The sequence below is a fragment of the Anticarsia gemmatalis genome, chromosome 2 (assembly GCF_050436995.1).
Source record: "Anticarsia gemmatalis isolate Benzon Research Colony breed Stoneville strain chromosome 2, ilAntGemm2 primary, whole genome shotgun sequence".
In the NCBI taxonomy this organism is placed as follows: Eukaryota; Metazoa; Arthropoda; class Insecta; order Lepidoptera; family Erebidae; genus Anticarsia; species Anticarsia gemmatalis.
The window spans coordinates 11,362,793-11,378,473 of record NC_134746.1 but is presented as its reverse complement, the minus strand read 5'-3'; the positions used below and the strand labels follow the sequence as shown (position 1 = coordinate 11,378,473).

Genomic DNA, 15,681 nt, shown 5'->3' with positions numbered 1-15,681 from the left:
TGTTAAAATACAATTTAGGGCCAGTTACACGGCACATGGATAATATTATCGGATATTCTCTCTCAAGTAGAGTGTTAATAGATGTAAGAAAATAACTAATTAAATTCTAACTACTAAGCTAATCGATACTTATTCAGAAGTGAAAAAAAAACGTGTAAGAAGTTTTTGCCCATTTTTTAAAATGTTTATATGAGTACTTTTCTATAAATAAATAAAGAATCAACACACTTTATTCCCCTTGAGACCATATGTTAGTAACGCTAAGAAAAAAAAAACACTGCTACGCTGAGATACGGTAGCAGGTATGTAGAGACTCTAATCTAATTTACAAGCAAATTAGTCTTGACCCTTCCTCTTGTTTCACCTCTGTCGTATAATTTGGCGTTGTTTACAGAAACTCCTTGTATATTTGTGAGGCAATAAATAAAACAGGAATTTGGGTCGGGAGCGACGCGGACGGTTACCGAAGGGGATGTTTTTCACAATTACTGTCTCCCGTCGAGCTAAAGATCGGATTTCGTAATATGGAATAGTAAACATGCCACCAAGGACCCTTTTTAATATTCTGCTGGTGAGAGGTGACAACGTTCATGTCAAGAAATGGGTAAACTGCTTTTTGCTTTTGGCGTGAAAATCAAACCTTGGAATTTACGTACAGTTGAAATTACGAGAAAAGATAACATTCATTGCTTATTTTAGTGCGATTTCAACCTAAATTTTTGTATGAAATTACAAAATAAAAAAATAAAAATTTTCAGAATTTTTTTTTTATAACACAATATTCTTATTTCTAACTTAAAACTCTTACACTGAGGTCTTAACTAAAATCCACACTACTTCCAATAACTAGATAATAAAAGTATATTATCCAACTCGTTACCAAAATATCAATCGACAATTTAATTTGATAAAGTAGTCGCCTGTCGGGCTTCCAAAGAGAATTAATAATCTATACTAATATAATAAAGCTGAAGAGTTTGTTTGTTTGTTTGATTGTTTGTTTGTTTGTTTGAACGCGCTAATCTCAGGAACTACTGGTCCGATTTGAAAAACTTTTTCAGTGTTCGATAGTCCATTTATCGAGGAAGGCTATAGGCTATATAACATCACGCTACGGTCATTAGGAGCGGAGTAGCAACGAAAAATGTTACAAAAACGGGGAAAATTTTGGCGTGAATGCTTAGGTGACGCAAGCGAAGTTGCGCGGGTCAGCTAGTAAATAATATGTCTAACCGGCAGCCTGTTGTAACAGGGCTTAACGAGTGGTTAACAACTTGAGGCTTTCTTAACGTAGCTTTTAATGAACTCTATTGTGTAAGATTCGGAGAATTTTTCTTTGTTTCATACTTGAAAAGTGATAAAATGAGCTTCTTCGCTACTCGTTACGCTTTTGTTTTGGAATATTGCTAATAAAAATACCGCTTTTGTTTTGAGTTTAAAAATATTAAAACAGTCAAGATAAGGGTGCTTATTTGACAATGATTTTCTAAGACACCGCACTAATATGTAGAAAAGCCTAAGTAAAACGATTCTACCTACAGCAGACTATTCTTGAGCCTCTTTCTTTGTAGCCAGAAAGCTAAACAAACAGTCAATTAGGATAAAGCCATTAGCAACAAAAAAGTGTACACATTTTTAAAACAATGCAAGCTCAGCAAAGCTTAGACATGGCGCCTGAAGTCTGAAGAAACTAAAAACCGGCACAGATAAAAATTCCTACGTTCCATTTCACGTTAAACTTTTATCAGCATAGCCGTGGAGTTTGTTTTAGCTTGCCAAGTGAATATTCCGCCAGAGCAAACAGGGTGACCTATAAACAAGCAATATGGCGATACACGTATGAAAAGGGTTGTTTGATGTATATTGAAATAATTTTTGCGAGCGTCACGAAGATAATAACCCTTTTATGAGATTCCCTGTAACTTTTTCTGTACGTGGAATTTGGGATTTTGTTAAAAAAAGGCTGGTTATTCATGATGTTGATGGTCGTCGTGGTAGATTTTTAAAAGCTATGAGATTTCTGGAGCAGATTATAGTTAGTATATTGGTTAAGATAGATTGCTAATGCGAGTAAAATAATGTCATTGAGGTCATTTTATTTCCTAGTTTTCCCTGAAATAATAGAACTCTATGAATGTTATGATTCAATAAAGTTACTCATTACCACAACAAAGTTACAAGGTAGTAATAGGAAATGAACGTAAACAAATAGAACATTATTATATTGAATACTCCTCGAGTACATGTTATTAACTTCATAAGGACTTCGAGGAAGTAAACCAGAAATAATTGGAATTACTTTATTTTGCTCTTTGAACGACGCTCTTTGAATATTGTATTACACATTTTTTATGAAATGTTGAAACTCTAACTGTTTAAAAGAGATAAGTCACGTTCGGCATCATATCAACTCCATGAATTCTTGTACTTCTTCTTAACCAACTTTCCGATTATTAGGAATTTAATACCGATAACCGATAATTTGATACTATCGCACCTAAATACAGAAGAAACACATACTTTACATAACATAACATATTATTCTCTATCACTATATAGATGCAACAAATTGCAATAAGTCATGCCGTTACGAGCTGACCGCAACATTGTTTGATCTCTCAGACTTTGATCTCATTCACGCCATTACATCACCTGCGACGAAAGATTAAAACTTTTATGTCATTTTTATGTCGACAGGACAATAATCTTCTCGATTAAATTCTCAAGCACGATGAATGGTCGTTAGGTTTTTATCACAAGTCTCAAACAGCTGACTTTGAAAGCTTCAAGACGGTTTCAGAACGAAGTCCGATGCCTATCGGTGATGTTGGCACTACGTAATATATTTTATTTTTCTCCAGAATTTATGAGACGAAGAAAGATAGTGGTGTCGATAAATCTCACCCAATTATTTTCGCCATTGACGTAGATTTATCGATAGATGTCGAATAGCTTTTCTATTTTTAGATTCGAAGTAATGATGTGTCAGATTTTGGAAGTTAAAATAGAATAGTTTGAAAAATATATTCTACTAAAGCATTTATAAACAGACTGATGTATTTTCATTTCCGTAATAATTATGAATGCATTTCAGATGTCTGCCGCTCCAATACACGAATAATTTCTAAAAACATTACGACGAGTATCATCAAAATGTCATTACACCAACTCTTTTTGTTCTCGCTAGTTGACACAATTTCATTTCCTTATTAGCATAAAGAGATGACTTTCGCAAAGGAACGAAACATGAAATTAGAGGCAGAATTAAGTCTACAACGCTTAATAAGCGTAACAGGATCCCGCTTTATCCCACTGTCCATGACAATGCTTAATGCAATTTGAAATGGACGGCAACTAAATTGAAAAATGGCTTCCGTCTGCCTCTATAGTGTAGTGTGTAAGCATTTTGGAGATCTACAAAATTGTCGATTCACAACACTAAACGGTACATTGGATCAAGGCTGGAAGTGGAACGATGCAGTTTGTCGTGGTATAATTTTGACAAATTGGATTTTTTTTACATCGATAAAGTTCTCTACATAATTTTACGGTTGTAATTCCATTTTCACCGCTTTGTCTCAAAAAGTTTAACCATTATCAAGTACAATGGAGTAGAATAAATGCTCTTTAGAGAAACTGTAAGACATATTACAGGTTCTTTCAAGTGTATTCGTTCATAATATTTTTTTTATTCCTTGGCATAACGTGTGTTGTCGATGTTGCGCGTCATTCTTCCATTCGTGAAGCATCGCTCAACGGGAACGTTCCAAATTCGAATGGAATAGTTGTGGAATTAGCATTCGAGCATCGTCTGCATGGATACGATGTTATTCCAAATTTAAACCAAGCTTCCGCCATCGTTACTCAATATGGCAGCCGACATTCCACTGCGAGTATCAGTCATACTTATTATTTGTAGTACTGAGAAAGTAAGCAATATTAGGTTGATCTATTACTTACTAGATAATTTTAAAATAAATTTTAGTATAATTAGGCAAGCTTCATACTTATTAAAGCTAAATAAGAAATAAAAATTCACTTTCTACAACTGAATAATCATTATTTTTAACTGTATTTATGCTACACTTAATAAGATTGTCACCTAAAAGCCTCGTATCCACTAGGCAACATTTGGCGCGCGACACGTGAATCTCAACATGTACGGCAACGCTGCACAACAGCGCGCGACGTTGCCAGCTACCGCGCAACGTGACGCGCGGCTTGTTGTTTGTTTAAAGTGCATCGTTAGTTGAGCATCAATTGTTGTCGAGTGGAGACGTGACGCACAACAATCTTCTTTTTGATTTCGATAAAATTATAACCACTGCCGCTGAAATCAACACAAGTTCCTCTGGCGACATGTTGTCGACGACTGAAGAATGTGTGGACAGACAACGTTGTTAAACAAATGTTCCGCGTCAACATTCAACAAGTTGCGAAACATGTTGAGCAACATGTCGCGCGTCAAATGTTGCCTAGTGGATACGAGGCTAAACAGAACTTATGATGCGGGTCGAACCCTAACCTGCTTTGTTATAACAAAGCAGGTTATTAGTAGATATTTATTACAAATGAAATATGACACTATTATTTATTTCTATAAATAATAGAAGAAAAATATTAGAATATTAATATCATGGTGTCGTAATCATAACTTTCACGAAACCCATGCTTCGAGCTGTCGGGAGTAATTTCGAGTGGCCTTCAAAGTTTAAATTGAAGATCGTGAGGGTATATCACGGTGTATGCCTTGTTAAAGATGTCGGTATAATTAATGGGAAGAATATATTTAAGCGGTAATTCAAACACGTGTGAGGAAAGGCTTGATAAAGTTAATCGATAATTCTATTAAATTGTAATAAAGCAGGTATTTTCGATTAACTGCTGGAATATTTTACTTGGTCAACTTATTAATAACATGTTTTGGGTTACCAGCCTTGAAAACTATGTGAATAAAAAAAAAACTATGATATTTATGCATTTTGCTATGATATTGTAAAACGTATCATTAGGATTTTAGTTTCCTATTCACGACAGTTGTATTAACGATCATTACTGTACAAAATTGCCATGATTGGTCGTATTTAAGATTGTAATGTAACAGGAAATTAGCTCGATTGGCAATAAATTGACAGGTGACGATCTATTTCCCGCCATTATATTAGCTGTCAAACCAAACTGCATGTCACGGAATCACGCGCGCGTAATCGTCTAGAGGCGGAAAATGGCTGACGTCTTCGATAGGGGAACGAAGTTAACCGAAATTAGATGTTTGAGGGACACAAACAGAGTTCAGAATTCGGTAGCAATGAGATCGTGAACTGCTGAGAAATTCAGTAGGAAAGACATGTATTGAAGTGAGCGTCGGTAGAGGTGGAAGCGTCTCGTAAAATAGTCCTTATCGATATTTATGGCGTAATATTTACTTCTCCAGTTTGAATTACAATGAACCAAAGGCAATTGAGCTTTCAAAAGACTTCCCACGTGGTTTCCGAACGATATTTATGGGGCTACAACAAGTATGTTATTAGGAAATGCCCACGATATGCTAAAGAATAGCTTAGTAGTTCACAAGGATGTTGTGGGCGCTTCTCTATTTAATATTTATTGTGCGTTGACATGATATTCAATGAATACCTTTGGTTTAGAAAGTGAAGGATAATAGCGGACTTGTTAAGTGTCTTAGTAGTCCGTCATACAATGGCATTAAAATTCTATACAATCGAACAAAGACAATTTCGAAAACTCAAACAGATGTTGAAGTACTTCTATGTTACTTTGTACTTTCGAGATGCGATTATTAAACTAATCTATACTAATCTAAAGATACTTAGGTGCTCAGTCAATTACTGGGCCCATGAATATTTTAAAATAAACTACGAAACTCCCTTAAATATAAATTTGTCAAGTCCTACCGTTTACAAAGTTTAAATAGGCCCGCATAATAACGCTTACGAAGCCAAATTAACGTTAATACAACGAACCTTTGTACATTACACCACCTTGTAAAGATCAATATACTTATACCCAGATATTGGTCGCTAGGTACCCGGTGTCCGGATAACCGGCTCAATGGACCGGGCCGGATAAACCCGAGCTATATCTGGAAGTAGGACGGCCGGACGCCCGGACATTCATTGTGGCCTTCAGTACGTTTTAATTTAATACTGTTTAATGAAAACCGTAATTGGTTTGCTCTTAATTAAGTTACGAAGAGATGTTGACTTTACAAAATTCCGCTAGGAGTATTTGTTTTTACGTTTTCCTGTTTGAATTAATACGTTAATGTATTTGAATATTCAATTATTTTCTAACAATGCATTGAGTTTATTTAATGGTCATTTGTAATCCTTATAATAGAACAATGAACCTAAAGCCAGCAGGATAGCATAATTGTGAAAATGGATACCGTAATAATTAGTTTTAAATTACTTTTCCTTATTAATGCTGAACAATAGACCCAATTTAATGTAAAATAAAATATCGTTGCAGTTTTATTCGCTTAAATCTACATTGAAATTTCTAAACTGATTATCAGAGTAAGATTTCTGAACGTAAACTCCCGTTCTATTTTTTAAACCACAAAGGAGTTTCAACATGGAACACTTTTAGCGGGAATTGGCACTATATTTTATAGCGTCTGATGGTATGAGTAACCCATAGTGTTTATGTGAGCTGGAGAACATGCGGTCAGTGAGTCAGCCCGAAACGATCCCGATTGTAACATGTGGCGTTTGTTTCACTGCTCTTTTTAGATTTACATACACACTTTCAATACAAAAACGACTTATGTGGTCTTGCAGCAAATAGTGCCTTCCGCTCTTTTTCAATTGAAAGTATAACGTTTTACGTCATTGATATTTTTTGAACTTTAGTTGAAAAAGGTCGTAAGTGGTTTATTGTTGAATGTGTTATAAGACTTTCTTCCAGTAAATGTGTTGTACAGATGTAGGTGATTGGCGTATACTGGGCTTCGATTACAAATGTTTACGATACAGTTCTGTTTAAAGCATTTCGCTTACTTGTTGCTCTAAGTTTATAGTACGATGCATGCTGGCATATTTGTTGAATAGATTAACATAAATTGTGTGGTGTGTAACTGCAAAATAAATTATGACTTCATTAACAAGTCTAAATAGGCGTTAAGTTTCGTGTTAGTGAACTGTTGCTATATTATTTAATATAATATAATACAGACTTCCTCTGTGGACTAAACAGAATGTGTCTGTCACGAGGTCCCGGATTCGATTCTCAATTCAGGCAAAGTGTTAAGCGTTATTTTTTTTCGAAAACTATTTGAACAACTATAGCAGATGCACGTTTTAGTAGAACATTCCTATAGTAGCCCTGTGTGTAGTAATATGCCTGGTATATATCAGACCTGAAAATAGGCTCGCTCCCAAACACAGCTCTTTTCAGATTTTTTGCACGAAACTACTTTTCTACTATAGAAACGTCGGTGTACGTCATAACAATAGGCTTTATATGACGAAAAACTACATATTACATTATTATATAGGACTTTCAGCAGGCAGGATACGTGGAATTTAATTTAACCGCCACCGTCCGGGCAGGTAGTCGGATATCCGCCGCGCTCGGACATATCCGCAATCTGTACACGGCTCGAATCTATTTGATATGAAAAACTATGTTATCTTCATATCGAACGTCGCATATGGCGTCGAAATAATATTGTATGCAAAAACAGGATGATATTAGATTAATTTTACATATTTTATGTGTTTTGCTCATGTTTTTCTATACAGACAAAAGGCGTAACTCTGTATTTCTCAGAATAAAAGTGTCTGTGTCAATCTTGTTTTCAGACATTTAGCAATTCTATCAAAAAAAGATTACGAAAAATCTTTATATACCTAAATTACCTATAAATAAAAATATGCATACAATGTTTCACTACGAATAGTTCTGAAAAATATACACGTATTTAATCCAAACTCTACATTTCCAATCAAACTTTAATTCGCTTTAAAAACTGGGTTAAACAAATAAACTGATTTGTGAAACAGTTCAGGAATAGCGAAAGCAAATTCAACGCGAAGCATTCTCATGTAGAGTACTATTCAAAACTTCACTTCAAAGAGATTTCTGAACGAAAATACAGACTGTAAATTAGTGTTCAAAGGTTCAAAGCAAGTACTGTTACATAACTATGACAATATATTGCATAACGCGTTTATGTTTCATAAATTATAAATTATGGAGGGTGTTTGCGGTAGATTCCTTTATCTATTTTCTTATATATTGTTTGAAAGTAGGTAAGTGTCAACGCTAATCTAACGCTTCTTTAAGCTCTAACGTTAACGTGGCAAAACTACTGAATTTTGTAGTTGATTGTGATATTTTCATACAAACTAAGTATGTTTATAAATTATATTTAAATTTAGCGCAACACAGTCGTATTAATCACCTTTGGTTTTACTCGAAAAGCCTTAAAAACTTCACAATTTCATGAAAACTAACCAAAACCGAGACGAAATCTGGACTTTTATCCACAACATTTATATTTCCAAAACCTCATAACCACAAATAGCGAAACTTATAAATTCTAATTACCCGGCCAGCTGTCGTTCGTTTCGCACAAACATCACGTTCCGTACCACACACCGTGGAACAGTTAGTATTCAGTTATTGCTAGCATTCATACATAATGACTTGGACCGTCACATGACGACGTTTGACCTACTGTTTGACCTCTCACGGCTTTTTGTCACGTTTTTTTGACGAAAGTTGTAGGTACAGTATGGCCGACAGCGAATTATGTACTAACTACACGACACACATGAAGTTTTGACTCGTATTTAAACCCCTAATGTGACAATTTTTTTAGAAAAGAAATGGCCTTTATTTGTACCCGTTTCTTCAACTATATTTAAGATAAATTTCATTAAAATCGGGTAATCGGTTTAGCCGTGGCAGCATAATAGACACAGACACGTAAATATTGTCTGTAATACGCAATTTGCAAATAGTGTATTTGGTAGTAGCGTGGGAAGATTCGTTCTATGTAGTTGTTTATTACCTAAATGATAGAGCAACATGTTTATGTCAATTATTTAGTGTTACTTAACAACATCTATTGTTTGTTGCAACAGCTGAGATGGACATCTCACGGCTACAGGCTATCGCGGGCATTGCAACAAGGACGTCAATAAAACGTGGATGTGACCCAACCGGTTGTAATGTATCCTGTCCTGTCTGACATAAACGGGATTTGAAATAAATCAGTCCACTGCATAACCAAGAAAAGGCTGGAATACGTAGACATTTTAAAGGACGCCATCTTTCTTTTTGACATAAAACCAATATACTTTTTTGAATAGACCATAGAGAAGATAGAACGAATGCAATGTCTCAACTCTCAAATCCGTCTTCGAAATTTGAAATTCCGATAAATGCGATAAAATGTAATAACGGGATATGAAATATTTTCGAGAACCATCGCAATATTTCTCAGTATTTTGTTTTACATAATCGTGATGCTCAATATTGTAGAAGAGAATAATTCTCTAAGACTAGAAAATGCAATATACCTTGAACAAGCGAATAATATTCATGGCGTGCAAGTGATATTGCTGTTAAAGCGATGTACAAGAAATTGTTTTAGAACTTGAAAGGAGATCCTTTTAGTAACATGACTACATGAGTGACTATGCCATAACATTATAATAACTTCAACTTGCATTTAATAATGTCCCATTATAATGCATAAACAAGGAAGGAAAATTAATAAGTAAAACGCAAATTCGAGTAATGTTTGATATTAATGCGAAAGTTTGGATGTTTGTTACTCAAACACACCGAAACTACTAAATGGATTTTTATGTTATTTAGTCCACAGATACCTATTCTGTGTCATAATGCTGAGCAAAGGTCTATATCATTGTGTCCTATGGATTTTATCATAAATCTTTTCACGCGGTTAAAGTTCTGGCAAAATCCAAAAGTTTGTTACAAAACAACAGATTACCAAATAGTGGATCGGATACAGTCAAAATCGTATTTTATTCCAATATTTTCGTTTCTATTTTGCTCTTCAAAGGTAATAGAGAGTTGTCAAGTTAAAAGCACTGCATAAATAAATATTTGTAGAGCCAGTTATCTCAGACGAGGTCAGAATTTGATCAAGTCGGACAAGGCCGAGTGAGATTTGTTTGAAATTCACATCAATGAACAAATATGTCACTGGCCAAGTAGCCATTATGGCGTTATGGTGACTTGTTTATGGAAACAATAGACTATAGAATATTTTGAAGAGGAACGGTTGGTACGTTTTAGTAATCTATGGAGTCACATAAATACATATATAATGTCACGTCTTCTTTCATTACGGGTAGGCAGAGACCAAAGAAATATGGAGATAAGGCTCGGTTTTTGTATAAGGTATATTGATATCTACGTCAAAATTAAAAAGTAAAAGTTTAAGGGTAAAAGTATAGAATTTTGGAGTAAATAGGCACATAATTAAGTTAAAAAATCAAGTCTCAAAGTGAGATTGAACAGTAATATTGTTATCTTGTTATACTACATTAATATTGCTTTTATTAATGAAATCACTTATTAGAAAACGATAAACGTATCTGTTTCAAATTTCCGTCAGTGAAAATGATTGGATTAAAAAGTAACTTCATTTAATATTGCAGTCGCGTTCCAGTTTGTCCGGCACTTTAAAACCGCATTTTAATCTTACTCCTCATTTAATAAAATCTTATTAAACTGAGGAAATTGAGCATTAATTTTAATAACCTTGCTCATTTAGCGGTTATAACATGTTTTTCCGAAGCACAATTTCAACGTCATTTGACAATGATGAGTTTCAGTCATATGATGCTATTGTTATAGAAACCGTGTGAATTCAATTTTCGTACAGTTTTTTCTTGATTGTACTTAAGTAAGGTTTTAAGCACATTGAACTTTATCATGGGTGGAGCTATTGATCGTCTGACGAGACCTTTCGACACACCCTTAATTCTACGGCTTCGTCTATATTACAAAAGACTCGTTTTCTATCACAAAATTAGGAGATAACCTAGTTGAAGGACAGTGGGAGGGAAGAAGCTCGTGTTAGTAGCGTAAACTAGCCATGTTGAAGTAAAAATTCCGTCTGTCGGGACTTTAATTGTGACAGATATCCCCGCAAGCTAACTATTAGCTATGCTATCTAGCTAGTTATTAGCATTACTTGGACCATTATAAGTGTCTTAATGTAAAACGAACCGATGAATAATTTTGATGAGTTACTCGTGACTAGAAGCTGTGCAGAGTGATTGATCTCGATTACTCAACGTCGTTGCGGTAAAAGAAACTATTGCCTTACATACTGAACGAAACCATTGATTTAATTGCAAGATGAAGCCTGAATAGCTGTGGCCAACTGTCCAACTATCAATAGATCTGCAATACCGCTCAATTAGGAACGTGGCCACAGAAACGTACTGTCCTCAGACTATAATTCATTCCACCATAGAAAATGGAAACTCAGGAACTAATAAATAGCTATCTTTACATGGCTGAGAAAAGCCGCACGTTGTTTTATTGCAGAATGTCACGACATAACTCTCGAATTAACAGTATAAACAATCAGTCCTATGATAGCCGTAACACACGACACTCACGATCTCTTGAGACGTTTCTGTAACCTTAAGGAAATAAACGCAATAATATACGACTTATTATTCACGACATCGAATAGTGACATCATGTCCAATGGAATAGTATGTCACGGACGACAATTACCTCAGAAATCGAAGCTCTAAATAAACAAATAGGTGCAACGGTGCATTGGAGAGGGTCCCGTTCTTCAACTGCGCAAAAGTGCGTCAGTTTTCATTCGGAATCTTAAACACGGTGGGGATTATGTCATGCGTGTTAAGTGGCACAAAATTACGTCTGATTGCCGTGAGAAACGTGTACAATGCTTTTTGTCGAATGCTCTTCGGAGTCAATCAAAACATCGTTCGATGTACGCGTATAAAATATACGTGTGTTAGATTACAACGAGGCTTTTACTGTAACGTAGAGAAGATAACGCAGCAGTAATTCTATACTCAGAGATATGGGGACGTTTCCGTGAAGATCGGTTTTATAAGCCGCATTACGACGACGCGGTGTTTTACTTTGAATAAATGAATTTGATCTGTCGATGTTATCCTTGAGTGTGGGTAATGTCGGCGGTTATGTAACTCTTTGACCTACGTTTTGTTTGATGAGAGGCGCTTACGGATAAATATCGTCGCCGTTATCCGCTCCCTTTGTTCCTTGCTTTTGTTATCTTATCTCTAAGCTATTAAGCCTCTGAAGCTTTTATTCTTATACTGTGTCTTATACAGTGATACTAAGGGTTGTTATCTAGGTCGGCGTTATACAGATGATGGATTGTAGGAGAGTATAGGCGGAGTACACATTATAGACGAATGAAAATCGATTAGTATACGGGATGTTGCGGATATCTGTCGACAGCGCGTGTCGTTTTGATAAATTTACATAGAGCTACGCCCACCGTTGTGACTGTGACGGATATGGTGTGCGAACATAATGTGTGGCGTGCAGATGTGTTCATACTTCATGTGCACACTTTCACCTCCGCCCTGTTCAAATGGAGCGCGTGTGAACCGCGAGTGCGACCCGTATAGTGTCGTAATGTCCCTCTGGGGATAGCGCGGGGCCAGCACTCATTTATTACGCAGTTAACGGACTTGATGCATTGTGCTTATTAACTCACGTAACTGAGTCGAGCACTCTTTTTGTGAACGATATTAGGATGTGATCATTTCTAAGCCCGAGGCGGCCTACATTGTTAAGGTTTTAGAAAAACGTTTCGCAACGCTAGAACATGCCTTTACTGGGATTTACTGTATCTACATTGAAACGCTCTAAAGAGGTGCAAGTAACGTGCAATACGTAGGTATAGGTGTCGTGCGGTGTCTGTGTGATGCGAGCGTGGGGTGCGCGTCGCCGGTCGTCGGCCGGCATCGATCGCGCTGTTTGTAAACATTGCACCGGCTCGTCGCGGTACAGCGGTGCCGGGGTGGATCGATGAATGAAAGTGTGCTCACCTGGACTGTCTGCGCGCTGTCCTTGTCGAGCAGGAACTCCATGGACTTGTGCGGGCGAGGCGCGCGCTGGTCGGGCGGCGCGAGCGCGAGCAGGGAGCGCGCGTGCAGCACGGTGCGCTGCGTGTCCACATCGGTCTCCAGCACGCCGGGCGCCGGAGCGGGCGGCGGGCGCGGCCTCGGGGGCTTGTGCGCCACGCCGCCCGCCGCGGGGGGTGCCGCCGCCCGCGACACACCCTCCTCCTTCAGCGGGATGCGCACATACTGCGGCCCGGCGGCCGCCCCGCGCGGTGCCTGCCCCGCGTCTGCCGCCGTCGCCGGACCGTTGACGGAGGGTCGCGCGTTCGCGCCTGCGCCCCTTGTTTTTTTCTCTTTGCGCCCCGAAAATCGGAAGTTAGCGAATCGCGAGAGGAAGCCGGCGATGCGGCTGCGCGGCGCGCGCGCGCCCGCTTCCGTCATAGCGGCGGCGCGCTCTGCGGCCGGCGCGCGCGCCTCCTCGCCGCCCCCCTCCACCACCACTACCTCCGCGTCGGCCGCGTCGTCGCTCGCGCTCGTCTCGCTCTCCGTGCTGCTCGTACTCGTCTCTCGCCAGCTGACTTCTGCCACGACCGGCGAGAACGTCACTCCCTTCGAGCCCGCGGACACAGAGCGGACCGGTGGCGCTGCGTCAGGGGGTGGCGGTGCGACAAGCTGTAGTGATGCGCGAAGTTCTTCTGGAGTTTCGCGATGAGGGGTGCCTCGCGAGCGCAGTTCTGGCGTTGACCTGACGCGCGCGTCGCACGATCGGAGGGGTGTGGAGGTGAACGCCGGCTCTCTGATGGGGTCGGGGGACGGCGTCCGCGGCGGGGAGGGAGACGGTGAGGGAGGTTCCATGCGGCGCCGCAACTCGTCGAGCACGTCGTCCCACGCGCCCCACGAGTCGTGCAATCGTCTCGCAGTCATCACAGATAGTTCGCGGTCATAGTCACCGCTCTCGGCGAGAGCTCGTCTCGCCGTCTCGTCCAGACGGCGCGCCGTCGCTTCCATTTCGCGAGCGAAGGCGCGTTCCGACTCCGTTGTGGAGTCACTGCTGGCACTAGGTTCCCGTGCAGGGGATTCGGTGGTTGGTTGCCGGACGACCACTTCGACCGGCGGGGGTGGCGGGGGCACGACGCGGTGCGCGCGGGGCGGCGGCGGCGGCGGGGGCGGCAGGCGCGGGCGCCGCGGCCCGCCCCGGTAGTCCAGCGCGGTGAGGTCCGCCACGCTGACGGTGAGGCTGTCGGACACTTCGAAGGTTTGTCGGAAGCGCGCGCGGTGTGCGGCGTGACGTCGCGGCTCGGCGCACACGTCGAGCTCGGCGGGGAGCGACAGAGCGCGCGCGGCGCGGGGCGGGCGCCGCTCGGCACTGGGCGACGCGGCGAGGCAGGGCGCGCTGCCGGCGGCGGCGGACCGGTGCGCTATTTCGGGCGGGCGGCACGCGGCGGGCGGGGGCGGGCGCCGCGACCGCTCGCAGTAGCCGCTGTCCTCGCTCAGGTTCTCGGCAGACAGGTGGGTGCGTGGCGCGGGCGCACGTGCCGGCGGCGGCGACGGCGGAGGTGACTCCAGCGAGTCCGGCGACAGGCTGGGTGAGGCGGGCGCGGCGCACGAGCGCTCCAGGGACTCGAACTGCGCGAGGCTGGAGGAGCGCGACAGCGAGCCCGTGCTGGTCGGCGAGGTGGCTCGCTCGCGCCGCCGCCTCTTCGCCGGGCACGCCCACTCGCGCTCCGACTCGCTGTCGCACTCTGATCCTGACGAAAGGGAAATCTATCAGGAATTGCAAATATAATTTACTTGTCCCGCAGTACGTCGCTCCGTTTAGACGACGACAATGACAGTGACATCGAATGGGAACACGCATTTCTTTATATTAGTTGGAAGCAGTCCAAAAGAGCAGTAGGATAAACTTCTTTGTAGCTGCCAAAACCAGTCCAAAGACAATGAAGGATTCAAATATAATTTATGTAAATATACTATGCTAGGAATATCCTAGTAAAATACAAATATACAGTCACCCTTTTAGTAACAGCAATTGAACATACTGCCATCTATCCAATAAAAAGTGAACTAATATTATACATTACCACGACTCTATCAGTACTACTACTTGCCACTAGATGGCAAAACAATACTCACCGTTATGTTAAGACATATTTATTTATAAAAATTAATTACTACACTGTTAAAAAATGATAAAAATCCAAGAACAATATTTAACAAGCAGACTGGCGTAAAATTGTTAAAACAATTTGTTGTTATTGATGAAACTTTGACGATCACTACAACTACTAGTTATCATTTATTAATAAAAAATAAATTAAAATGATATATAACATTAATTATTTACCTGGAGCGCCTCGTACATGTATGACGGAATCTGCATCTGAATCCGAGAGCCATGTTGCGGCTGAAGATCGTTCGGATCGCAAATCATCGCTCGTTTCCTCGACTATCGTTTCGAGGTATAAAGCGTGAGTGCTGCCATTGTCACCTGTTAACAAAAATATAAACATTAAGCATGCTTATGTAAAGTAACACATTTATCTTTACATTATTATCTCCAGGTATAAAAAATCCTTCGTAATTTCTGTTAGTT

General features: G+C 40.0%; 1 protein-coding gene across 4 annotated transcripts in view; it reads right to left on the bottom strand.

Annotated features, from left to right (window-relative positions):
* LOC142984672 (uncharacterized) overlaps positions 1-15,681 on the bottom strand; it is a 102,342-nt gene that overhangs the window by 38,851 nt on the left and 47,810 nt on the right. For all 4 annotated transcript variants that reach the window (XM_076132444.1, XM_076132427.1, XM_076132453.1 and 1 more), the window contains exons 2-3: positions 15,433-15,576; positions 13,074-14,836 (exon numbers count right to left, since the gene is read on the bottom strand). In XM_076132444.1, coding sequence (XP_075988559.1) covers positions 13,074-14,836; positions 15,433-15,576 — 1,907 coding nt within the window. The remainder of the gene's footprint in view (positions 1-13,073; positions 14,837-15,432; positions 15,577-15,681) is intronic.